Raw genomic sequence first — 27,571 nt, 5'->3', positions numbered from 1 at the left:
TTCTTTGCAGCCAAAGATGGAGAAGCTCTATACAGTCAGCAAAAACAAGACTGGGAGCTGACTGTGGCTCAGATCATGGACTCCTTATTGCCAAATTCAGACTTAAATTGAAAAAAGTAGGGAAAACCACTAGACCATTCAAGTATGACCTAAATCAAATCCCTTATGATTATCCAGTGGAAGTGACAAATAGATTAGGGATTAGATCTGATAGACAGGGTGCCTGATAAACTATGGACGGAGGTTTGTGACATTGTACAGAAGGCAGTGATCAAGACATCCCGAAGAAAAAGAAATGCAAAAAGGCAAAATGGTTGAGAAGGCCTTACAAATAGCTGAGAAGAGAGAAGCAGAAAGGCAAAGGAGAAAATGAAAGATACACCCATTTGAATGCAGAGTTCCAAAGAATAGCAAGGAGAGATATGAAGCCTTCCTCAGTGATCAATGCAAAGAATTAGAGGAAAACAACAGAATGGGAAAGACTAGAGATCTCTTCAAGAATATTAGAGATACCAAGGGAACGTTTCATGCAAAGATGGACAAAAAAAGGACAGACATGGTTATGGACCTAACAGAAGCAGAAGCTATTAAGAGGTGGCAAGAATACATAGAGCTACTACACAAAAAAGATCTTCATGACCCAGATAACCAAGATGGTGTGATCACTGGACTAGAGCCAGACATCCTGGAATGTGAAGTGAAGTGGGCCTTAGGAAGCATCACTATGAACAAAGCTAGTGGAGGTGATGGGATTCCAGTTGAGCTATTTCAAATCCTAAAAGAAGATGCTGGGCAAGTGCCTAGAAAATACCATAGAGAGAGGAGCCTGGCGAGCTACAGTCCGTGGGGTTGCAAACAGTTGGACACAACTTAGCAGCTAAACCACCATGGCCCATTCCAGAAATGCCCCACAAGAACTTAAACACTTACTCACCAGTTTCAGCAGATACTCTTTATACAATTTCTGGTGTGTTAGGCTTGCACACAGGGTTTCCTGTTCAGAGAAACCCCTGAGACAGGGAAGCAGAGAAATGTACAAATTAGTTGGATTTTCCAGAATGTAAAATAAATGAAGGTTAACAGTCATCCTAGGATCATTCATGGTTTCAGTCGAAGTGCCATTATCATGTTAGCTGTTAGGACTTGTTTCTTGTATTTTGTGATTATTGATCGTCAGAATATATTTCACCTTAGCATTTCTGATTCTTTAAGAGACCCTAAAGATCCTTAATATAGTAATTTGATTGTGGCACATATCTGAATGTTAGATTTGGGGCTAGTGAGGGAGCTGAGTACCTAGTCCGTTGTTCATGTAATCTAAATGGTAAAAGATGTTTCTTCATGTGAGTACCAAAAGAAGGAAAGCCGTATGTTTACCCAAAGAGCTTCATATTCATGAATGTCTGGACATACCCCTCTGAATGTCAGTATTCAACTGCATATTTCTTACTAGGAGTTGATCAAAATGCCCTTTGGGTAAAAATGTTTAGTTTTAACATTTTTTTTTTTTTAGCATTTGAATAAGACTTCCATGTTAACCCTGTTGTCTATCCAAGACTGTTAAAAACAGAATTAGAGCACTGAATGTTTACATACTTAAAACTCATCTCTGTTTCTTCCAGTTCTTTTAAGTATAAAATAACCAATTTAATATTGGTTAACTTAAAACTACTTCTTAAATTCATCTAGATTTTGTATTAACATTTTCTTAACAAATGAGTAAATTTCCATTTTCTACACCAGAAGATATTTTCTTATAGAAAAATCCAGTTATTGCTAGTCTCTCACCCACGATTCCAGGAGGGTGAAGCTACTCAAGGCCGTCAGGGTACAGAAATTCAGAGTCTTTTCAGGGGAGCAGTTCTTCACACAGACTCCACTTTCAAACTGAAAGCAGCACTTTATAGAGCCTAGTTGATCTGGATGGGTAATCCCAGGGCAGCAGCCTCAGAATCGGAAGAACTCTGCTTCCCTTTTAGGACACAGTACAACTCATGACTCAGTTCTGAAGAGGATGTGGTCGGTGAAGTTTCCTGCATCTGGTGGTCACAAGTTCATATTGCTCCCGCTCTGCGGGCCTGTTGGCTACAGGAATAGGAGCAACTGACTACAGGGATTGGTATTAGACCAGCAGCCATGCTCACCTGCCTGAGGTAACAACATCAACAGCACCAGACTTACCCGGTGCAAACAAGAACATGGAATGTATTGGCCTTAGACATTCCAAGATTTTTGGATCCTCTGTAACAATTAGTGAGGCTTCCTAGGTGGCTCAGTGGTAAAGAACCTGCCTGCCAATGCAGGTTTGATCCCTGGGTAGAGATCCCCTGGAAAAGGAAATGGTAATCCATTCCAGTATTCTTGCCTGGAAAATCCCATGGACAGAGGGGCCTGGCAGGCTACAGTCCATGGGGCTGCAAAGTTGGACATGACTGAGCTACTAACCACATACTTACATAACAATTAGTGGCTGAGGTCACCAGGGATCTACTCTGGCAAGTTTAAATACTTAATTCAAAAAAAGATTATTCAAAATATAGTTTGCTCTTTTTCCCTTAGTGTTGTTTATGGTGGTATCTCTCCTTTACTATAGACCAATTTCTTAAAGTCTGCTTTAAATAATCAATCTTAAGGCAGCAAAGAAAATACACTTTCTACAACTTTTCTAACCCTATTGTTTCCCAAAGGTAACTACAATTTCTGCTCTTAAAAATACTGGTTCTTATTGAGTATAGATTAAATGTGTACCTCGACTACTGAAGATCAATAAAGCTAATCATTTTACTATAGTTAAAACCTCCAATGGTACTTGGAATTCAAGTTCAGGAATGAATGAGGAATTGTAAAAAAGACGGCTTCCCACGCCAAGTTACTACAGTCAGAGCAAGTTTTGAAACCAGAGTTTTAGTTTGTGATTTATTAATTATGCCATACAAGCTACAGTTTAAATTTCTGGCTATTAAGTTCCTTAAGCCAAAGAAACGTGGATCCCTCAACAAAGATGAATAAAAACTACCATGTGAAGGTGGTGAACATTAATTTAACAGTGTGCACATACCGAAGACTTAATACTCTAAATGTGAGGTAAAAAAGACAGGATGCGATTATTTTCCAAAAGCATTGGTTTTATTTATACAGACAGAGTCCTAACCATTTCAGTGGCAGCAAGAGTGGGAGAAGTTCCTTTTTCAATCGAGGGGCCCCCAAAATGTTGGTCTGTTGTTACCAAACACACAGGCAAGTGGCGTCACGGATTTGGTAAACTAACTACAGTGTCTAGTCTCTCTCTGCTAGAGCAACAAGGTGAGCGTCAATCTCTGCTTCTGTAAGAATCCTGGAAGGCAAAGGGAAAAAAACCCCACAACTATTTACTTTTTGAAAACCTTTTATTATGCAAAATAAACACACACATACAAAAGTAGGATAGCAATGACCTTTTGTGTACCTATCACCCAATTTGATAGGTTGATACCCACCTGATTCCTGATTTAGGAAGATGCCCTGGAGGAGGGCATGGCAACCCACTCCAGTGTTCTTGCCTGGAGAATCCCATGGACAGTAGGAGCTTTTCGGGCTACAGTCCACAGAGTTGCACAGACACAACTGAAGTGACTTTGTGTGCATGCAAGTAGTTTATACAGTTGTTTATGCTTATTATTTAAATACTTACTATCTAGCTATTATTTATATATATAAATATATATATATTCTATTTATTATTTAAATACTATCACAATTTATAAATGATACAAGAGTTTTCTGAAGACATAGGCTCTTTGGTTTCTTATTTATTTAACTAGTAGATGAAAATAAAGATTTTAAAGGTTATAGAAGGGTCTCAGAATAGAACACAAGAACTAACTGGAGGTCCTTTAGAGAAATTGCTCCCGCTGGAATTTTACTGCTTTAAAAAAAAAGAAAGAAAAAAAAAAGGCAATCTTTTCCTCCAGGGGATAAAGGGGAATTCAATTATGTTTTTTTAAAAAGTTCTATAAGTTTTTCTTAAATCTTTCAAGTTTATATCACTTACCCGAAGGCAACAAAAAGGACAAACTAGAAAAATGTACTAAGGAAGCTCTGAAAGGTCTGGTTAAGCTTAGTTTACTACTTTTGTTCCCCAGCCCTAAACTTGACATGTGTTTTTTTAATTCTGACCTAAAAGTAAATACACGTAACAGTTAACATGCCTTCCAGCAGCTTCCTTGCATCTGTGATTTAACAGAAACATTCTCTATTCACAAGAGTATCAGGTTCATGGTAAAAGTCTGCTCGGAGGATTAAGTGAGCTGATAACATGTTAAGCACCCAGTACAGACCTGACTCATGGAAGCTGTGAGTAAGAACAGACAAGCATCCAGTCCAGCATCAGATATTCAATTAGCTGTATGCAAAATCTGGGGGTTTCAAAGATACCCAGATAGGGTCTGATGTACATCAGTATTTCATATTGTTCTTCAAAGCACCATTTAAATAACCACTAAATAATCAAAGCTCCATCTGAAAACTACTAGTTTGGAGCTGAATTTCTATTGGCCTTAAGCTAAAAAAAGAAAAACTCTTATACTTACTTTACTCCTTATATAAAAGAGGTTATTATATATCACCTCTGGTATTAGGTATAAAATAAATAAAATGAGAAAAAAAGCAGTTATGTCTGTTTTAAGGAGACATCCAATAAGTTTTAAAACAGACCTCTCAGGACCTTGCTCGTGGTCCAGAGGTTAAGAATCCCCCTTGCAGTGCACGGGGACGCGGGTCCAATCCCTGATGGGGGAACTAAATCCCACAGGCTGTGGAGCAACTAAGCCTGTGCGCCGCAACTACCGAGTCTGTGAGCTCTGGAGCCCACACACAAGCAGAGTGTGCAACAAGGATGCTGCGTGCTGCAACCAAGATCCGACGCAGTTAAACAAACAGTAAAATAAACAACAATAACAACAAAACCAGATCTCTCAAGTGCTAGGGAAAAACCTAACTCATTCAAAAAAGTGTTTTTTCTTCAAGTTATAGGTCAATGAACCAACATACCTCTGCCTTTCTACACCAGAATTTATCACCAGGCAAACTTCTTTAAGTACCTTACCCAACAATATATCTCACCTGAATTTAGGATTTTCGACTGTAACTACTCCAACTTCTATTTCTGAAGGTTTGAAATCAATTGATAGAACAGTAGACAGGCATGTAATCGCAGTCTGAAAAAAAGTATCAATATTTAAAATAATATAGAATTTTTCAGAGATTCCAAGATTTTTCTCATCCTCATCTTTTTCAACTCATGAATTAACCACAAGCTATTCATTTTTGAGGTGGTAGTTCAACAGCCACACAGATTGCTTAATTCTAAGATGTTGCCTGCCAATAACAAGAAACTTGTTTATACCAAGTTGAGCTATAAATGAAAGGCACCTCACAAGAAAAACAGGGTGATTAAGACAAAACAGTCTGTTTACCTGATGATCACTACATGCCACACAATAGGCTCAGTACTTGGAGTAAGACGTGGAGAGGATAAAAGATAAATACAGCCTTCTTTTAAGGAATTTACAGTGATAATAGTTTAAGAATGTTTTAAGTGGCTTTGTACGTGATGTGATTAATTAATTCACGTAACTATGAATTGCAATTAAAAAAAAAAAACTTAAGAGACATTTAAACAGTACCTCCCACATAAGAACGAGATTCACATTTCCTGTTAGTATATGATAATACTGCCAACCAAACAAAGTATTAGATGATAATTTTTCCTTTCTTGTTTATCAGAATCATGTTAGTCTTCAGAATTGCTGTATCCCAGACCTTCTTTTCAACAATTTACTAAAATTTTGTTTTTAACTTCTTGGCAATAAATAAGAAGCTTCTTTAGTCTAAGGTTGTTACTAAGTACTTGTATAGGAATTTTGGCTTGTCCTGTCAATTTAAAACTTTCCAATCATAACCAACAATCCCCTCAAGAATACTGCTTAATGCTGACTCTAGGCATTCCAGTTATAATTTCTCTGTCAAGTCCTCCTGTGAGCATACTATTTTACTATGAAGATATCTGCTTCCCTGAAAACTTGGTGTGTGACTGCTTTTCTTTTAGGACCGTAAGAGCAATATTACTGACTCAACTTTCTCACTTCTGCTTCCAGTTAGCTTAAGTCTAATTTAAATCCCAGCCATGCAGGTTTTCGGCCTGGTCTTGACTTGACTCTCAGTTATATTTTCCCATTTTATGTGTTTTGCTGAAAGCAGTCTCAAATACAGTATGAGACAGAGAATTAGATGAATAAAGCAGTCCTCACGGTTCCCATGTGACACCAATTTTACTATTAACCTGACAAATTTGGATATCATGAATATTCCAGGAATAGCTTATAAAGATTGTCAATTATGCAACCATCTTCATTATTCTAAACAGCATTAAAAAAAAAGGTCAGCTCCTTTCAGTTAACTTACTTCCACTGTCTGTTCAAAGGTCCAATCAAATTTCTTCTTTACTTTTTTTTCAAGGAAGCTGGTTGACTCAGTTTGTTTAACTCCTGCTGCAGTTGCTTTAAACCCACAGTAGTAACCTGCAGGATCACACTTGTACACCTGAGGGCCTTGTTCTTCATCTATACCAATTAAAATCATACCTAAACAGAGAGAAAGACCCTCATTAAATATCTTAAACCTTCATACAACCAGATTTCATCTTATCTTGGTGTTGTCACATATCTTTTAATTACTCTGGCTTTTTTAGGATATATACATATATGTAATTCCTGAGAACAGGTTTTTTAATGGGTGACAGATAGTAAGTGCTCAATAAACGTGGAAATTAAATGATGTTATATAGAAAAGGAAACTCATGAAAGCAAAGAAAATCAAGTTAGCCAATTTCAGAATTCTTTAAAAAATTTTTAAAAAAATGTTTTGCTTTAAGAAAACTAGTAACAAAACATAGTTTATCTCCACAGATAAATTAGGTAATAAATCTCCACTTTGCAAAAGGTTTTATCACAGAGTTTAAAAGGTCTAAATGATCACAAATGTAACATACAAACAATCTTCTAATCCCTGCTATTACCTAAAGCATGTTCCTCTGAACCCCAACCCCTCAAGATGTTAACTGGTCAGATAAATTTGGAAAATAGACCTTTCACATATTATTTTTAGAAAATATACAGAAGCATATTAAGTGTTCTAAAATCTTCTGCTGTAAGCTGATCTACTTTACCTCAGTAGTTCTTAAATTTATTTGACCATAGAATACTTTTTTTTTTTTTAATTTAGGAACTACCTATTAAGGTTCCAGAGAACTCAAAGTGTATGGAACTCACCTTGGGAATGCTGGCACTAAGTGAAATAAACCTAGGGACTAGTTGCTCACCTCTATCTATAATGCCCGTCTTTGTTACTGTTGATATATATTCCTGTACTAGTCAGTATAAACCAAATTCTAAATTCTGTACACATAACATATTAAATGTTATTATAATGACATACAATTAAGATAAACACCACCGCCAAACTTCTCTCTACTCAGCAGAACAGGTAACAAAGAAGGGCTTAACCCCATCTGAACCTTTTTAATATAGTGTCTTATGTTATCCATAACATTTCTTTACATTTTATACTTGACATACAATAGAAAGTACCAAGGACACCACAAAAGAGATACCCACTTACTACCTGGGGGGCGGGGTAGTTAACACTTCCTTACTCCAGATGAGCAGGGTTTAACACATGATAAGGAACCGAAGGGCAATCAAGGCAAAAGGAACACACACAAAGGGACACAATGGGTCAGGACACACCCAGGAACGACAAAAAGATCCATGTATTACAGCAGTTTCAGGACAGAGAAATGCAGCACAAGAAAGAGGCAACTTGGGAATACACTGTAAGGGACCCTGTACATCATATTAACAACAAAACAACAAAACTCTAGGATGACAACTCAGGTAGCAATATGGAACAGTCTAGGAAAGAGTAAGAAGGGAGAAAGGTGGTAAAATAGGTGGCAAAGGCAAGAGATGATGGAAAAGTGACACAGATATTCTGCAGTAAAGCTTGATAGTCTGACTAAATAGAAGACCAGGGAAGGTGAGGTGGGGGTAGGAAAAAAGTTGAGGATGAGAGTAGGAAAAGAGCAATGATTTCAAGTTTGAAGTATCTGTGGGACATGAAGGAAGAGACTGGGATAAAGCTAATGAGGGAGTGACTGACATATAGATGAGATAGTAAAATAAAGCCATGAAAGCAGATGAGATTACCCAGACAAAACAAAGAGGACAGAAGGACCAAGGAGAGAAACCTGATAAACAACATTTAAGGGACCCGTAGAAGAGGATAAACTAAGGAAAGTGAGGAGGCAGAGGAGAAGAGTATCACTGAAGAAATCAAGGGAGACTTTTTTAAGTAATAGGTCAATCATTACACTGACTGCTTTAATTCTCATAAATAAATGACATGCTGTCTGAAACAGACATGTTGAATTTTCCAGGCTAACTTATTCCATTAAGTTTAAATCAATAAATCTTATTTCTCTCCCAATAAAATTTTACTTGTTTTTTTAAAAGAAGAAATTTATTCTTCTTTATATGACTATAAAGTATATAAAATATAAAGTATATGAATCACAGGCATATGTGTGTGACCCTGAATCTTTAGGGTGGTCAAAAGAAACAACTACAATGTTAAGATGCCTAATTTAGGCATTTTCACTCAACTAGTAATCTAGAGTTGCAGTGGAATCTCCACTACAAAAGCCTAATAGTGTCTCATGTTCAAAGGTGTGCCTAAAAGACTGCTGTGAATCCTATCCTTCCAACACCCATTTATTATAAAGATTTTTCTCACCTTTCATGATTTTCCAAACCACATGTTCAAAACCCAAGTCTTGCTGAAATAACTTTCTTAATGTATGTTCTCTAAAAAACAATCTGAATTCATTAATTATTTGGGAGACTTGTTTGCATACTTACAACAACCAAGAGGCCGCATTTCAGCATTCTGTGTGTAGACCTGAGAAATATCAGCAATTCTTTTACACAGCATGTCCACGGGAATTTCGTAACCATACTTGTATTTCCAATTAGCTGCCTCATAGCGTGCCCTCTGTACCTGGGATCTACTGTCAGCTTAGAGCATAAGAAACAAAGGTTTATTTCGTTAGAAGGAAAGCATGAACCTCAAAGCCAGGTAACTGTCACAACATATGCATGTATCTCATTATGACTTAAGGAAAGCAGAAGTGGTCCACAATGGTTTTTTCTCCCACCAACATACAGTGAATGACTCAGCAATAAGTATGTGACAAGGAAAAAAATGTAAAAGATGAAGTCCTATACATAGATAGCTCTGCTCTTTTATGCTGAACTCTTCTTCATCAGCCATCACAATAATTTCTAAAAGTGTCTAATAATCTCCCAAAGAACAAGGTATAAGGAGAAAGAATAAGGTTTCTCTCCACCTTTTTGTAGACTTGAATGTTCCCTTGATTTCAGAAAACAGAAACCCAAAGTTATTTTCACAATTGTCACCTACTTCTAACCAGTGTCACTATCACCAGGTTTGAGATATACTGACTTATGTCCCCTTAAATTATGAACCATATCATAGATGAAATAAATTACTAAACCATTTCATAGATGAAATCAATCATTTTTGAGAGGGGCCTCGCTCAGTTTCCCTGACAGCAGCATAGATATCTAATTCTATTAAACTTACGGTTTCAAAAAAGCACACAATACTCCGAAGACTGATACTAGCCTTGGAAGACTGCAAATCAGATATGCAGGGAAGCCTTTTAAAATTAAAAATAATGTGAAGAAAATAACAAATCTAAGTAAGTATCAGCCAGTCACCTGTCATTCCTGTCATCACACAGCCAATGTTTTCAGTTATCTTGAATAAGTGAGTCACTGTGCTGGAATCCAGTAATTTGTCCTAAAGAACAAATCAAGATAATTAAAAACAAAAAAATCACAGGTCTCTGTGTAGTGATAAAAAAACATTATGGAATTATAACAATGAACTATAAATGTCTTCTGTTCATTTTACAGTTAAAACCAATAAAAAATGGAGGCGTGGGCACTACTCTGTTTTCCTTTTTAAGATGATATGTTTTCTGTGGACAAGAACTTTAGCTCACCAAAGTGTGTTCTGAGGTACCTGAAGACAAAAGACCTAGAAATGCCATTTTGCTTATAGAAATAACATATACAGATAATAATATACCCTTGTACAAACTCATGAGACATTCTTACATTGCATTCTGCAACAACTGCCTATCTGGGCAGTACTACTTACAGGTACTTTCTTCTGTGTGACAATTACTGCACAGTCTTTCCCTCTGACAGCTACTGATGTAAGGCCACCCTGGTTAATAGCCTTAAAAGCATATTCTGGAAAATAGAACAGATTTTTTAAAATGTAAAATAAATGATCATAGATCCATGCAATTCAGTAATAAACAGTCATTAAAAATAAACAGCTTGATTAACATGGAATGCCATCTGAGATATGCAAAATCAAAATAATAATGATAATAATAAACCATGATTAAACCAACTGTATTTCTTTTCATTTTGATCATTTTCATCAGGAGCAAACACTAAATTTCCAATAATCAATTTTTATCATATCAAATCTTTATCAATTGTTTTATCATTAAAAAAAAAAATCTGTTTTATAGCCATTATTCCTACCACGTCTGGTTTTCCTGGGTAAAATTTAGGTGCTTTACATTTTCTCAAAATTTATTATTTCTGTTAACTTTCGGTCAATAACTAATTGATTGTATGCAGCTTTAATTGTTGTTACTCTTTTTTACCCTCTCTACCAAGGTGAAAATTTCTGGATCATGTTGTTTGCAACTTTCACATTACTTACACTATTGGATTCTTTAGTTTATCTATAACAAACTACAGCTTGTGCACTTCTCTAGTTGCTGTCAAACCACTCCCACGTTAAAACAGCTGATCAAAGTGATTTATAAAAACAAACTACTTTGGTACCACATGGTTTAGCTGAGACTGCCTATGGAGAGCAGAATTACAGATGAGACTATCCCTTTCAATGTTATTTATTTCTGTAATATTTAAACTTAATAAAAACGTATTTTGTAAACAGGAAAACTGCAACAAAATTTAATATATGCTCACTGTAGAAAATACAGAGGAAATATAGAAGAAAAAAATCACTCACTACTCCAGTTGTTATTTACATCTGACACATAATAAATGCTTTCAAAATTCTGTCAAGTATTACTCTGCACACCAGGTCTGAGGCCTGGTCTCATTTGGTTCAAAAAGCCGCTGTGATGAGGCTCATCTAAGGAAGATATTACCTATGACACCAAAGAACTTACCTTTAATAGGAGCTGTGATAAAAATCCTTTATCAAATTATAATAACTTGTTTTTACCATCTCATTATACCACAAATAATTTCTAAAATATGTTTCATAATGCTTCTCAGTTCTGTTTCTCATATGATCAATAAAGCCTGTACCAGATCAATCCTCCAGATAAACTATAAACTCTAGCCAAAACAATAACTAGCCCAAAGATACCAGAGAGAGGCCAAAAGTACACAGATTCTAGAGAGGGAGTCCGTGCCTGAAGAAGGGAATGGAGTGGGGTCAACCTCCCATTTTCATGACTTACAGCTTGCCTGCAGGCCCTAGTCTGGGCTAAACACCCACAGAAAATTCAGTCCTTTTGACCTGAAGAGCTAGAGAACAGCTTGGGGGAGTAATCACAGCTGCTGGAGAATGAGGGAGAGAAAGGAGAGAGGGAGATCCTCAATGTCTTTATTGCCCAAATCTCTGGCTGATTCCATAACCACACATAACAAAAGACAGACTCCAAGCATCTTAGCTAGGATAAAAGAATTAAGGTGAGATTTAAGCTGCCATCAATTAACTGCCTGCTAGAAGGAGGAACATAACAAAATCCAGTCTTTACAACCCAACATTTACAAATGCCCAGGATATAATCCAGAATTGCTCAACATACTAAAAAAGAAAACAAAACATAGTTAAATGTGATCTACTTATAGGAGACCAACCCTTAGATGATCCAGATGTTGTATTAGCAGGCAAAGTTATTAAAACTATGTTCAGTGACATAATAAAAATATTCAAGATGAAGAAAGAAATTTCAGTAAAGTACAAAAGAACCAAGTAGAAATCACAAAACTAAAAAATACAATTTAAAATTAAAAAATTCACCAAATGGACTTAACTGCAGAATGGAGATAATATAGCAGAGAGTATGAAAAATGAATCAAAGTATACTTTTTGTTTTTTGCCTTGCTGCATGACAATGTGGGGTCCAGTTCCTGGACTAGGGATAGAATCCGTGCCCCTGCAGTGGAAGCACGGAGTCCTAACCAGTGGTCCACCGAGAAAACAGATTTAAAAATACAAGTCTGCAGATTAATATCAACAGGTATAACTGTGTTAACTGGAGAGGAAAGAATGAGACCCAAAACAGACACAAAAATTTGAGAAATAATGGTTAAAATGTTCCAAATTTGGCAGAAGACATAAAATTCCACGCTGAAGATCCAGCAAACTCCAAGCAGAATAAATAAAAAGGCCCTGACTCATTACAGTCCAATTCCTGAAAATCAAAAGCAGGGAAAACGTTGAGAACAGAGAAAAAGAACAGATTACATACAAGAGAACAATGATTTAAATTCCATGGATTTCACCTGAAGATAGTGGAACATCCTTAAATTGTGGAAAGAAAAACCATCAATTCAGAATTCTATTTTCAACAAAAACATCCTTCAAGAATGAAAGTAAAACAGACACTTTCAGATCTGCAACAAAAATGCTAAAAGAAGTTCCCTGGGCTGAAGGAAAATAGTACCAAGAGAAACCCAATCTTTAGAAATAAGAAACATCAAAAAATGGTAAATACCTGGATAAATATAAAAGACTTATTTTATTCTCTTTAATTCTTTAAAAATACATAACAAAAATTATAACATTTATGGAGTTTGTAAAATATGGAGATGTATTACTTACAGAAGGAAAGGGAGTAAGTTGACTTACAATGTTTTAAGGCTTGTACATTTTTTGTGAAATGATAAACATTAACTCTAAGAAAGATGGAAAGAAGTTAAGCATATATATTATAATTCTTAAAACAAGACTAAAAAATGCTAAGATGTAGCCAAAAGGCTAATAGATTAAAATGAAATTCCAAAAACTGTTCAAATAATCAAAAAGAAGGCAAGGGAGGAGGTACTGAGGAAAAAACAAGCAAACAAAACAGAGACAAACAGAAATAAATAAAATGATAAGTTAAAATCTAGCCATGTCTTCCATGTCCTGGCTATTATAAACAGTGCTGCGATGAACACTGGGGTACACGTGTCTCTTTCCCTTCTGGTTTCCTCAGTGTGTATGCCCAGCAGTGGATGAATGGATAAGAAAGCTATGGTACATATACACAATGGAGTATTACTCAGCCATTAAAAAGAAAACATTTGAATCAATTCTAACGAGGTGGATGAAACTGGAGCCTATTATACAAAGTAAGCCAGAAGGAAAAACACCAATACAGTATAATAACGCATATATACGGAATTTAGAAAGATGGTAACAATAACCCTGTGTACGAGACAGCAAAAGAGACACTGATGTATAGAACAGTCTTATGGACTCTGTGGGAGAGGGAGAGGGTGGGAAGATTTGGGAGAATGGCATTGAAACATGTCAAATATCATGTATGAAACGAGATGCCAGTCCAGGTTCGATGCACGATACTGGATGCTTGGGGCTAGTGCACTGGGACGACCCAGAGGGATGGTATAGGGAGGGAGGAGGGAGGAGGGTTCAGGATGGGGAACACATGTATGCCTGTGTCGGATTCATTTTGATATTTGGCAAAACTAATACAATTATGTAAAGTTTAAAAATAAAATAAAATTTAAAATTAAAAAAAAAAAAAGCAGCCAAAAGAAAAAAAGAAAACTAAAGCTTTAAAAAAATGTATTGATTTTTAAAAAACTATTAAATAAGCAATTAAAAAAAAAAGAATTGATTAAAAAAAAAAATCTAGCCATGTCAAAAAAAGAGAAATCTAACCATGTTAACAATTGCATTAGATGTTAATAGATGAAATACTCCAATGAAAAGCATAAACTGTCAGAACGGATAAAAAAGCAAGATTCAAATATATGCTGACAACCAGAGACACACTTTACAAAATGGATGAGAAAAAGTCGATTAGCCTGGGATGGAGTGGGCACACAGGGGAAATGGATGGTATTGTAAAGTGCTAGAAACCTTATATTTTGGAAATTTTTTAAATTTGAAAATTTAAAAACATACTTCTAAATAATCCATAGGTCAAAGAAGTAACCACAAAGGAAATTTTAAAATATTTTGAATTGAGTAGTAATGGTAAAATATAACAAAACTTGCAGAATGCAGCTCAAAGTGTTCAGAAGGAATTTTACCACTATGGTGGTAGGATCCTAAGGTGGCCTCCCCTCAACAATACCTGCCTCCTGGTGTTCACATCTTTGTGTAATCCCCTCTCCTGAGCAGTTAGTATCTCTAACTCCCTTCTAACTGAATACGTCAAAGGTGATGGGATGGCACCTTCCTGATTACATTATATAAGACTATCTTGCTAGCAGACTCACTCTAGACCTTCTTCCTGCTGGACTGCTAAGTGGCTCCGTGGCAAGAACCACTGATGGCCTCTGGTGAAGTCAGTCAGAAAGCGGCTAGGGCCCCCAGTTCTACATTGCAAACCTAAGTTTCTACTTTAAGAAGCTAAAAAAGGCAAAATAAAACTAAATTAGAAAAAAGAAATAATAAAGATCAGAAATCAATGAAATGGACATAAAAGAGGACATGAGCAAAAGTCAAAAATTGATTGTTTGAAAAATACCAATAAAATTATAAATCCTTTGGTATACTGAAAAACAGTCCCCAAATGATATCCATGTACTAATTCCTAGAACCTGCAAACATTACCATGTACAGCTCCTTTCCCCCAAAAAAACTCTGCACACGTGATTAAGTTAATCTTCAGATGGGGAGATTATTCTGGTGGTCTCTAAATGCATTCCTATGTATCCTTATTAAGAGAGACAGATGGAAATTTTACACACAGAGAGAAGAAGGTGCTATGAAGGAGGAGCAGAGAGATTTGCAAATGCTGGTCTTGAAGATTAGAGGGATGGAGCAGGAGCCACAAGCCAAGAAATGCTGGTAGCCTCTTGAAGTGGACAAGAGGAGGGAAGCATTCTTCCCTAGAGCCTCCAGAGACAGAATGGCCCTGCTTGAGACTCTGATCTTGGTCCAATGATACAGATTTTAGACTTCTGGCTTCCACAACTGTGAGAGAATAAATTTCTGTTGTTTTAAGCAACCAGGTTTGTAGTAATTTGTTATAGCAGCCACAGGAAACTAATACAAACCTCTAGCCATACTAATCTAGAAAATGACAGAATACAAATGACCAGTTATCAGTAATAAAATGATTATCACTATAGGTATTACAGATATAAATATTAGGAACAACATTTTCTATACAGATGTATACCTGGGTCTAATAACTGGGTCACTATCCTTGATCTCACTTAATTTCAGTACATTTTCAACTGCCAGCTGTTATTACCTGATTGTTCAGAACACAATTTTGGCCTAAAAAATACTCCCATCTATGGGTGTTATTGTTTAGTTACTAAGTCGTGTCCGACTCTTTTGCAGCCCCATGGACAGTAGCCTGCCAGACTCCTCTGTTCATGATATTTCCCAAGCAAGAATACTGGAGTGGGTTGCCACTTCCTTCTCCAGGGGATTGTCCTGACCCAGGGATTGAACCAGCATCTCCTGTACTGGGAGGCAGATTCTTTATCACTGAGCCATATGGGAAGCCTGTCTATGGATATGGAGGGCTACTAGTTTGCCATTTTTACCACCTCTCCTCTTACAATGTACTTTTTGCTTCTTCAAGTCCTCTCTGGACTGCGCTATCACTCTTATTTCCACCTAGCCTGTCCTTCCCCTCAAGTGTCCTCCATTTCCCATGGATACTTTCTCTGATTGTCCTAGAAGGGATTCTTCAACCCTTTCTCTGAATTCCCATAGCATTTCCTATTTCACTAGTAATTTTAGCATTTTCAACTGTGTTATTTCCCCCTCTACCACCAGACTGGATAGTCAAAGAAAGTAGGAACCAAGGAGCTTTAAACTAAAGACCTATATATAGAAAACTATAAAACACTGGTGAAAGAAATCAAAGAGGACACTAATAGATGCAGAAATATACCATGTTCATGGATTGGAAGAATCAATATAGTGAAAATGAGTATACTACCCAAAGCAATTCATAGATTCAACGCAATCCCTATCAAGCTACCAACAGTATTCTTCACAGAGCTAGAACAAATAATTTCACAATTTGTATGGAAATACAAAAAACCTCGAATAGCCAAAGCGATCTTGAGAAAGAAGAATGGAACTGGAGGAATCAACCTACCTGACTTCAGGCTCTACTACAAAGCCACAGTTATCAAGACAGTATGGTACTGGCACAAAGACAGAAATATTGATCAATGGAATAAAATACAAAGCCCAGAGATAAATCCACGCACATATGGACACCTTATCTTTGACAAAGGAGGCAAGAATATACAATGGATTAAAGACAATCTCTTTAACAAGTGGTGCTGGGAAATCTGGTCAACCACTTGTAAAAGAATGAAACTAGACCACTTTCTAACACCATACACAAAAATAAACTCAAAATGGATTAAAGATCTAAACGTAAGACCAGAAACTATAAAACTCCTAGAGGAGAACATAGGCAAAACACTCTCCGACATACATCACAGCAGGATCCTCTATGACCCACCTCCCAGAATATTGGGAATAAAAGCAAAAATAAACAAATGGGACCTAATTAACCTTAAAAGCTTCTGCACATCAAAGGAAACTATTAGCAAGGTGAAAAGACAGCCTTCAGAATGGGAGAAAATAATAGCAAATGAAGCAACCGACAAACAACTAATCTCAAAAATATACAAGCAATTCCTACAGCTCAACTCCAGAAAAATAAATGACCCAATCAAAAAATGGGCCAAAGAACTAAATAGACATTTCTCCAAAGAAGACATACAGATGGCTAACAAACACATGAAAAGATGCTCAACATCACTCATTATCAGAGAAATGCCAATCAAAACCACTATGAGGTACCATTTCACACCAGTCAGAATGGCTGCGATCCAAAAGTCTACAAATAATAAATGCTGGAGAGGGTGTGGAGAAAAGGGAACCCTCTTACACTGTTGGTGGGAATGCAAACTAGTACAGCCACTATGGAGAACAGTGTGGAGATTCCTTAAAAAACTGGAAATAGAACTGCCTTATGATCCAGCAATCCCACTGCTGGGCATACACACTGAGGAAACCAGAAGGGAAAGAGACACGTGTACCCCAATGTTCATCGCAGCACTGTTTATAATAGCCAAGACATGGAAGCAACCTAGATGTCCATCAGCAGATGAATGGATAAGAAAGCTGTGGTACATATACACAATGGAGTATTACTCAGCCATTAAAAAGAATACATTTGAATCAGTTCTAATGAGGTGGATGAAACTGGAGCCTATTATACAGAGTGAAGTAAGCCAGAAGGAAAAACATAAATACAGTATACTAACGCATATATATGGAATTTAGAAAGATGGAAACAATAACCCGGTGTGCGAGACAGCAAAAGAGACGCTGATGTATAGAACAGTCTTATGGACTCTGTGGGAGAGGGAGAGGGTGGGAAGATTTGGGAGAATGGCATTGAAACATGTAAAATATCATGTAGGAAACGAGTTGCCAGTCCAGGTTCGATGCACGATGCTGGATGCTTGGGGCTGGTGCGCTGGGACGGCCCAGAGGGATGGTATGGGGAGGGAGGAGGGGGGGAGGGATGGGGAACACATGTATACCTGTGATGGATTCATTTTGATATTTGGCAAAACTAATACAATTATGTAAAGTTTAAAAATAAAATAAAATTAGAAAAAAAAAAAAATTACATTTGCAACCAGTAGACACTAAGTCAAAGGTTGGCCATGGACCCAATCCAGCTTACTCAAATTGGTTTAGAATACACAGTTTTCTAGGAAAATTTTAATTAACTAAAACTTTGATAAAATAAAAGCAGGTTTATTTTTTTGTAGAAAAAAATTCTGGTATCATTTGACCCTCATAGCAACTGTCCAGCAGAGCAAAAACCATTTAGGGCTGACGTGTGTTCTGTAGTTTGTCACAGTTCCCATCACTCCTCCTCCTGTCTCACCAGCTGGTTTCACTCATGTGCATTACTTACCTGTTCTGCTTAAATAATGCAAAACATAAGAAGCCACCAAGGAAAAGAGCTACGGCTCTCACCACATATTAAAATTTGCTCCCACAAAATATAAAAAAAATTTTTACATATAAAAAATGTTTCTCAACAGAGAATGTGCCTATGAATCAGCAAAGATCCATTAAAGGGGTCCTAGTCCTCTCTCCCTCTCTATATAGACTACTGCTGTCAAACAGAACTTTCTGTGACGAAGGCACTGTTCTATATTTGCAAAATCCAATATAATAGGCAATAACCAAGTGTGACTACTGAGCACCTGAAATATGGCTAGTGCATCTAAGAAACTGAATTTTTAAAGTTCTTAGTTAAGAATATCATCCCTGGACTTGCCTGGTGGTCTAGTAGTTGAGACTCCACACTTCCACAACAGGGGGCTCAGGTTTGATCCCTGGCTAGGAAACTAGGATCCCATGAGATGCAGCCCCCCCAAAAAAATTACTGCTATTTATCTCCTACTTTTCAGTCTCCTTCACTGCTTCCATCTCTTTAGCTGGCTCCTTAAATACTGGTATCCCCAAGGATTCTATCACTTCTCCCTATCACTGGGTGATCTTCCTATATAATCACTACTAACTGTCATCTTTAGCTCTGAATTTAGTATTTGTAAATGCTCATTTCTCCCAACTCTTGGGCTTCCCAGGTGGTGCAGGGGTGAAGAATTCGCCCTGCCAATGCAGGAGACGCGGGTACGATCTCTGGGTCGGGAAGATCCCCTGGAGAAGGACTCCTTGCCTGGGAAATGTCATGGTCAGAGGAGCCTGGTGGGCTGCAGTCCATGGGGTCACAAAGAGTCAGACTGAGCATGCACGCAGTTATCTCTGCAAACCTGCTTCTTACAGTTATCTCAGATTACTAACCACTCAAGTTTTCAAGCTACAAACCTGGGTACCATTCCTGACTCTTCACTTTCCTCTTATCAGAGAAATGTCCACTCTTGTATGTAGGATTTGCTTTAAAACACTCCAGCAGAGAGGGCTAAGTGTTTGAGATTGACAAATGACAACTGAGACTGACAAATGCAGTCATCAAAGCTGGGTTATGAATACATGTGTCATTGTACTATTCTATCTACTTTTGTTTGCATGGATTACTGGAACAACCCTCTCCAAAACGGTCTTCCTGTCATCTGTCCCTTTCTACTCTTAACTCTAATTCTATACCCAACTCTTCTGCTATCTTACTTAATAATCTTGTTCTTAACGATTTTTACTGGCTATGTCCAAAATCCATGGGACAAAGTCCAAACTGTAGCATGACATCCAAAACTTTTCAAAATTTTGCTACAATCTTTTTCCAGTTGTCACTGTCTGCTCCAGCCACAGCTGACTGATCAATACACAGGTCTCCCTAAGTTTCCTTATCTAATCTTCATGTAGATCAATTTATCTCCCCTGAGGAAACATTCCTGGCTCTATCTGTCAGTGTCACTTCCTAAAGTACCCTTCTCTGTATCAATATTTTGGTACTTACCATGTGGCATTACAGTGTAATTTTCAGTAAAATTCTGTGTAAATGAATCCCCATTATAACACTACCACAAGCATAAAATAAGCTATAAAGACACACACTGTACAGCACAGGGAGTATAGCCAATATTTCATAATGACTAAAATGGGGTATAACGTTTAAAAGTTGTGAATTACTATGTTGAACACTTGAAATTTATATAATATTGTACATCAACTATACTACAACTTAAATTAAAAATAACACCACCATAAAATATATTATAGTAATTTCTATAAAAATTTCTATAAAAAATTCTATAGTAACTTCTATATTATAGCAATTTCTATAGTAATTTCTATAATTTCTAGATTCAATTAAAGAATCTAGACAGTAATTAAAAGAAACACTGGTAGGGTAAAAGTAATATCACAGTTTACAGCAGAGGAGAGCATGAAGGCCAATTAAAAAACAGAAGTTTATAGGCAGTATTTAAAAGGCATATTTAGTTTTGAGTCAGAATTTAAATGTCAGAAACAGTAATTAAACACTTTATTTCCATCACTAAAAATTTTGCTTTTTGGATAAATTTCAGAAACTTACAAAACTAGCAAACACTGTTATGTTTACCTCAGTAATCTGTTTTTGAATGTCCAAGATTATGCAAGAAAAGAACTGATAGCCCATTTCTTATTTTTTAAATAGGAAAAATTATAATGGATTATAGTTCATCTCAAGTCCTCAATTTCTTAATCTTTAATTTAAATACATAATAAGTTACCAGTATATATGTGTGTGTGTAAATATATATATTAGGTTATATACATACATATATATGTATCTATCTTAGGTTGAACCACATGAAAGAGCTAGTTTTACAGGTAAAAAGCAGTCAAACACCAGCAGGTTCAAAGGGCTCAATCTAACAACAAACCGTTACGTTAGAATGAAAACTGCATCCTTGATTATAAATAAAATAGTTAATAAACAGTTGTCTGTATATAGAGACCTCTTTCCATAGTAATCTCTCTCACACACTTTGCTTCCTCCCCTACAATTTTTCCCAACACTTTTCAACTTTTCCAGGACTGATTTGTATAACACTAGGAAAAAACAAGGGCTAAATATAAAAGGTACTGTGACAACATGTTCAGGACAAGCGCACAATGCCCGACAGTGGCTCACAATAGGAGCTGCTCTTGTGATGCCAGCAACAGCACAGATGCACATCCCATTTATGGGCACTCATTGCGAAGCATCTACAGGTGATTCTGAAATTCTGATAATTAAAGGAATGTAAGTCAAGACTTTTTCACCCATAATTTTGTCTAAAACGCTGTACTGAGATGGAAACTAAATTTTTGGTGGCGATCATGATGTAGTATGTTTATAATGTTATAAGCCAATGTTACCTCAATAAAAAACAAATCTAAACTTAAATTTTAAAAAAGAATGTAGCCTCCTTGTGATTTTCAGCCTGTGTGACCCTAAGCCTACCAGACTTCTAACTTACAAAACTGGGAGAAAATAAATACATGTTGCTTTTGAACTGTGGTGTTGGAGAAGACTCTTGAGAGTCCCTTGGACTGCAAGGAGATCCAACCAGTCCATTCTGAAGGAGATCAGCCCTGGGATTTCTTTGGAAGGAATGATGCTAAAGCTGAAACTCCAGTACTTTGGCCACCTCATGCGAAGAGTTGACTCATTGGAAAAGACTCTGATGCTGGGAGGGATTGGGGGCAGGAGGAGAAGGGGACAACAGAGGATGAGATGGCTGGATGGCATCACTGACGAGATGGACGTGAGTCTGAGTGAACTCCGGGAGTTGGTGATGGACAGGGAGGCCTGGCGTGCTGTGATTCATGGGGTTGCAAAGAGTCGGACATGACTGAGCGACTGAACTGAACTAAAAAACAAACAGAAACCTGTGTGAGATTCTAGAAAATATTTTTCCCCATATAAACACTGGCTGGAAAAATATGGCTCCTACATTCTTCAAAGTTTGGTTATCAAAAAAATAAGGTGTTCTACTGGGACAAGGCAGGTATTCTGCATGATGTGTCAACATCCAATTCGAATGCTGTACAATTAGAATCTTATCGTTAAGATTTTTTTTGAAACTGCCATTCTGTCTTTCCCTAACCTTTAAACTTAAGCAGGAAGTGCTTCTCATTTCACAGTGCCTCCTAATATTACATTCCTCAAAATGGTGATTTTTCAAGCAGGTGGGGTCATTAAAAATATTGGTGGTGTGTGTGTGGGGAGGAGCATGTGTGTGTCGGGGCAGATGTGAGATTGAGAACATAGCAGAGTTTGATCCCATGACTTTTTTGTATACTTTTAGTATGTGGAAAATTCTGAAAGAGATGGGAATACGAGACCACCTGACCTGCCTCTTGAGAAACCTGTATGCAGGTCAGGAAGCAACGGTTAGAAGTGGACATGGAACAACAGACTGGTTCCAAATAGGAAAAGGAGTACGTCAAGGCTGTATATTGTCACCCTGCTTATTTAACTTATAGGCAGAGTGCATCATGAGAAACGCTGGGTTGGATGAAGCACAAGCTGGAATCCAGATTGCCAGGAGAAATATCAATAACCTCAGATATGCAGATGACACCAACATTATGGCAGAAAGTGAAGAACTAAAAAAAAAAAAAAGAAAGTGAAGAACTAAAGTGTCTCTTGATGAAAGTGATTAAAGTGAAAGAGAATGAAAAAGTTGGCTTAAAGCTCAACATTCAGAAAACTAAGATCATGGCATCCAGTCCCATCATTCCATGGCAAATAGATGGGGAAACAGGGGAAACAGTGTCAGACTTTATTTTTTTGGGCTCCAAAATCACTGCAGATGGTGACTGCAGCCATGAAATTAAAAGAGGCTTACTCCTTGGAAGGAAAGTTATGACCAACCTAGACAGCATATTAAAAAGCAGAGACATTGCTTTGTCAACAAAGGTTCGTCTAGTCAAGGCTACGGTTTTTCCAATAGTCATGTATGGATGTGAGAGTTGGACTATAAAGAAAGCTTAGTGCCGAAGAATTGATGCTTTTGAACTGTGGTGTTGGAGAAGACTCTTGAGAGTCCCTTGGACTGAAAGGAGATCCAACCAGTCCATCCTAAAGGAGATCAGTCCTGGGTGTTCATTGGTAGGACTGAAGCTGAAACTCCAATACTTTGGCTACCTGATGCAAAGAGCTGACTCACTGGAAAAGACCCTGATGTTGGGAAAGATTGAGGGCAGGAGGAGAAGGGGACGACAGAGGATGAGATGGTTGGATGGCATCCCCGACTCAATGGATATGGGTTTGGGTGGACTCCGGGAGTTGGTGATGGACAGGGAGCCCTGGCGTGCTGTGGTTCACGGGGTTGCAAAGAGTTGGACACGACTGAGCGAATGAACTGAATATGTATGTATTATATATATACACACACACACACACATATATATGTATACATGTACACATTCAATTTCAAATCCGATTGAAGGAGGGCATGAGAAGTCTGGGTTGAGAAACACTACTTTAAAACAAGAATTCTTATGGTTATTGTTATTTTTTGGCTGTGCTTGTCTGGGTTGTGGCACATGGGGTCTTCTATCTTCGTCGTGGCACACAGCCTCTTTTAGTTGAGGCGTGCAGACTCTTAGTTGTGGTATGTGGGATGTAGTTCCTTGACCAGGGATTGAACCCAGGCCCCCAGCATTGGGAGCATGGAGTCTAAGCTACTGAATCACCAGGGAAGTCCCCAAAACAAGATTTTTTTTTTTTTTAAACAGCAAAAGAGGCAAACAGTAAGTAAGTAAGTGGGTTTACTTGTGAAACTCCTGAGGTGAAAAAACTTCCATTTTTATCAGCCATGTTTCTGTGAGGGATTTTAACAGCATTCCTCACAGAAACATTTACTGACTGCTTATTAATACTATGTGACAGACACTAAGTACTTTACATCTATAGGTAAATGGGATTATATTTTACATATGTAGTATTTGTAAAATTCTATACTTCCTCTAGTTGGTGTGGAGTTAGGACTCCCCAGGAATCCTGGCTTCAATACACATTACCACCTTCTAGATTAGGAAACCATCCTCTCCAGTCTGTCTCTACCAGTCCACTTCTTTTCCGTTTCTTATCAGCATGCTCCCTTCTCAGGAACAACCAGGCAGCGCTCACTTCACCTGGGAGGCAAATTCAAGTGACTGCTCCCATCTGCCTTGCCAGTCATACCCAGGAACAAGGCAGAAGACAGGGGCTCTAAAGTAGCCAGGCTTACGGACCTATTTTCCCACTGATAACATATGAAATTCCTGAAGTTGGATTTCAAACCCAAATACTCTTTATATAGCTCTACCGTTTACACACACACACCGTCTTGAACACATTAAAAGAAAATTTTCAACAATTATTAAAGTGTACAGGTAAAAATAAAAAATTTCCCTATTCCTTGACAACAAACACCATCAACAGTTTGTTTATAATATTATAACTTTAAATTTATACCTGTACTTTTTAAATGTATCAACTTTAGACCACATTTATCTTTTGAAATCCAACTATAGAAGATGAGGAACATCTTTAATCCTTTCCACTAACCTTTCCATTCCCTTGTCATCTCCTATTTTTCTTCTACTATTTTTCCACTGTCACCGTTAACAATTTGCACTCTGTCTTACATGTTTTGTCTTTGGCAGATTCTAAAGTTTAGAAACTAACAAACAATATTCACAACACTGTGACAATGTATGTATATTTCATTAGAGAATCAAGCATGGATGGACCATAAAAGAAACAGTCCATGTCTACAGAGCTACTATCTGACAGACCACACACACACACACACACACACACAAAAAGGCCAAAGAATCAAATAAAAAACAGCATTTACTGAAAACTTAATAATGTGCTAAGCACTATACACATATTATTTACTTAATCCTCAAAACCACCACAAAAGGGAGGAATTATTAGGCCAACTATGAAAACAGAAACTAAAGGTAAAGTTGTATCACTTGCCCAGGTGAGGACTATCTATGAAGCAGAGCAGGAATCTGAATCCAGTTATGGCTCCAGGGCCTGAACTCTTCACCACTATACTGCTTAATCATACTATTCTTTCACTTTCCCTTTCCTGCTGCTTCTAAGTCACTTCAGTCATGTCCGACTCTGTGAGACCCCATAGACAGCAGCCCACCAGGCTTCCCCGTCCCTGGGATTCTGCAGGCAAGAACACTGGAGTGGGTTGCCATTTCCTTCTCCAATGCATGAAAGTGAAAAGTGAAAGTGAAGTCGCTCAGTCGTGTCTGACTCTTCTCAACCCCATGGACTGCAGCCCACCAGGCCCCTCCGTCCATGGGATTTTCCAGGCAAGAGTACTGGACTGGGGTGCCATGGCCTTCTCCGTTCCCTTTCCCAGCAATGCCTAACCAGTGCTCTGAGGAGCAGAGGGAGTTAGCTACAAAGACTAAGCTTAGGGGGTTAACTAATAACAAAGCTTAAAGTTATTCTGTCTAGATAGTTAACCTGTTCTGAATTGCATGCTCTACTCCAAGTCTTTTTAAACTATTAAAATGACACTATATTCAGCCTTTCAACTCACCAAATCTGGGAAGCATTAAAGCCTACTGCTGGACTTTATAGTATACAAAAGTCTAGTTTAAGTGACTTTCCCTGTTTGCATATAAAAACCATGAAATAGAACATTCAAAGCACAGCCAATACAGAAGTCTTTAAAACTCAGGGATGAAACTTTTAAAATGAAACTTCCTTGAAGATACAGGTATCATCTCAGATCATATTTTTCAACTGGGGATGAGTTAAAAGGGTTAGCGAATTACCCTATATGATGTTGTTTCTTACTACATTATATCCAGTATATAGCCATAAAGTAGTCTGGTTTCATTCCAAGTTATCTTTATTTCTAACATTTACACTGTGAAGAGAACCTCATTTAAAGGCCAACTCCTCCTTATGATTTCCAAGCACAGACGATCACTGACCTCACCAAGGCACTGGGGTGCTAAATTCACTCAAAAAAAAAAAACCATCACCGGCCAGTTGTAAACCAGGTTCTCCTAATACTGACTTCTCCAATCACAGCCTAAACCCTGACACCTTTTTGATCTACCAAAATGTACTGCTATACTGAATAACGCTAACTACTTTAGGGTTTATCTCCAGTGAAGCTGTTCTTCAGGAAACAGCTAGTTCACTATACCTCACCTACAATTCAGAACCAACTTTTAAATTACAGCAGCACCCAATCAGACGTGGGTTAAGACAGGATGTTAGTTTCAAGAGCAGCTCTAGAGCTGACGGCCACTCATCCCGTCTACCAGTTTTCCACAGATGTCCTGAACTCCAGTAATTTGTTATTTGGTGCTTTTTATCCATTTGTTTACGTATGTCACTCCCTTTAAGCCGCGAGCTTCAGGATAAGTGAGCGTGTGACATCTTTGCGTCCCCTAGGACCAGCACAACGTCTGACACACAGAGGTTCTGAAAGTCTACGTGTAATTAACCACAGGACCAGGAAGTCTATACTGCAAAGGAAAACGAAGAGGAAACGTTTTCACTAGAAGGTTAAGGAATCAATTACCCTTTAGATGACTACAGACGTTGGGCCCATTTGGGCTAAACAGCCCTACTTTCCTGTAACTCTTTATAGTGACCAGGCAATGCGGCCGCTTGCCCCGGACAGCCTGAGACCTTCCGCCTTCAGGCTCCCATCCCAGCCTGCGGATAGCGCTGGGAACATCAAGGGACCTCCATATGGACTCGGCCCTCTTCCAGTCCCAGCTTCGGCAACGCTTCAGCCCGGGACTAAACTCCGGCCGCGTCTTCCTGCTGCAGGCCGTACCATGACAGAGCAATTCGAGTGGACCAAAGGCAAACGCGATTCACTCACCTACTTGGTAGAGCCGTCCCTCGGGAGAAAAAATGGTAATGTGCCGGTCAAAACCAGCGCTGGAACCTCGGGACATGGTGCACCACTAATTCCAAGCACAATCTCGGGCCCCGTAGCTCCCGCACCAGGCGTACAAGCCCCTCCGGAAGTTGCTACGACTGCTTCCGGGCCATCGGCTGGCTTCTTCCGCTCTTGCGCACCGAAGTTAAGACCCCAGCGCGGGGAGAGCTCCAAGGCCCCGCCTCTGGTGGGGGTGGGGAAGAGCGGGTTCTTCGACTTGAGCTTGCGCCAGCCCCAGTTGTGGGCGGCTTGAAGATTGCAGGTGACGTTCGGCTTGTGGCGGTTTAGAGCTTTCATCTGGAGAATGAATTGACTGTAGCAAGAGCAGAAAAGCTTTCCGGGGTCTCGAGTAGTGATTTGCCTCCCTGAGTAATCGCGTATTGAAGTCTCTCGTTAGTTTGGGTACCTGTATATGTAGCCTGGATCCGGCTTGCTGGCGTTCTTAATGTTTACCCACTGGCTTTCTTCCTTCCTTCTTTCTTTCAACTGGAGTATAGTTGCTTTACATTGCTGTGTCAGTTTCGCTGTACTGCAAAGTCAGTTAGCCCTACGTATACATATATCCCCTCCTTCTTGGATTTCCTTCCCATTTAGTTCACCACGGAGCACCAGGTAGACCTTGCCTGTGCCATACAGTAGGTTCTCATGAGTTATCTACTTTATACACAGTGAAAAAAGTGCGAGAGAAGTCGCTCAGTCGTGTCCGACTCTTTGCGACCCCATGGACTGTAGCCTACCAGGCTCCTCAGTCCATGGAAGTTTCCAGGCAAGAATACTGGAGTGGGTTG

At 38.2% G+C, this 27,571-nt stretch overlaps 1 protein-coding gene and 1 long non-coding RNA gene across 2 annotated transcripts in view; both read right to left on the bottom strand.

Moving 5' to 3' along the window:
- Positions 1–1,844, bottom strand: part of LOC138984430 (uncharacterized) — a 33,165-nt gene extending 31,321 nt beyond the window's left edge. The window contains exon 1 of the long non-coding RNA XR_011461704.1: positions 935–1,844. This is a non-coding gene — a long non-coding RNA (uncharacterized lncRNA). The remainder of the gene's footprint in view (positions 1–934) is intronic.
- A 1,260-nt stretch (positions 1,845–3,104) lies between these two features.
- Positions 3,105–26,894, bottom strand: PSMA6 (proteasome 20S subunit alpha 6). Its single transcript, XM_005891802.3, has 7 exons — positions 26,724–26,894; positions 10,282–10,376; positions 9,837–9,918; positions 8,955–9,110; positions 6,442–6,620; positions 5,101–5,195; positions 3,105–3,334 (listed from the first exon to the last, which is right to left on the bottom strand). The coding sequence occupies exons 1-7, from the start codon at positions 26,797–26,799 to the stop codon at positions 3,277–3,279; spliced, it is 741 nt and encodes a 246-aa protein (XP_005891864.1). The 5' UTR covers positions 26,800–26,894; the 3' UTR covers positions 3,105–3,276.
- Between the last annotated feature and the right edge of the window lie 677 nt (positions 26,895–27,571).

The sequence above is a fragment of the Bos mutus genome, chromosome 21 (assembly GCF_027580195.1).
Source record: "Bos mutus isolate GX-2022 chromosome 21, NWIPB_WYAK_1.1, whole genome shotgun sequence".
NCBI classification, from domain to species: Eukaryota; Metazoa; Chordata; class Mammalia; order Artiodactyla; family Bovidae; genus Bos; species Bos mutus.
The sequence above is the reverse complement of the archived record's forward strand: the minus strand, read 5'-3'. Positions and strand labels throughout refer to the sequence as shown.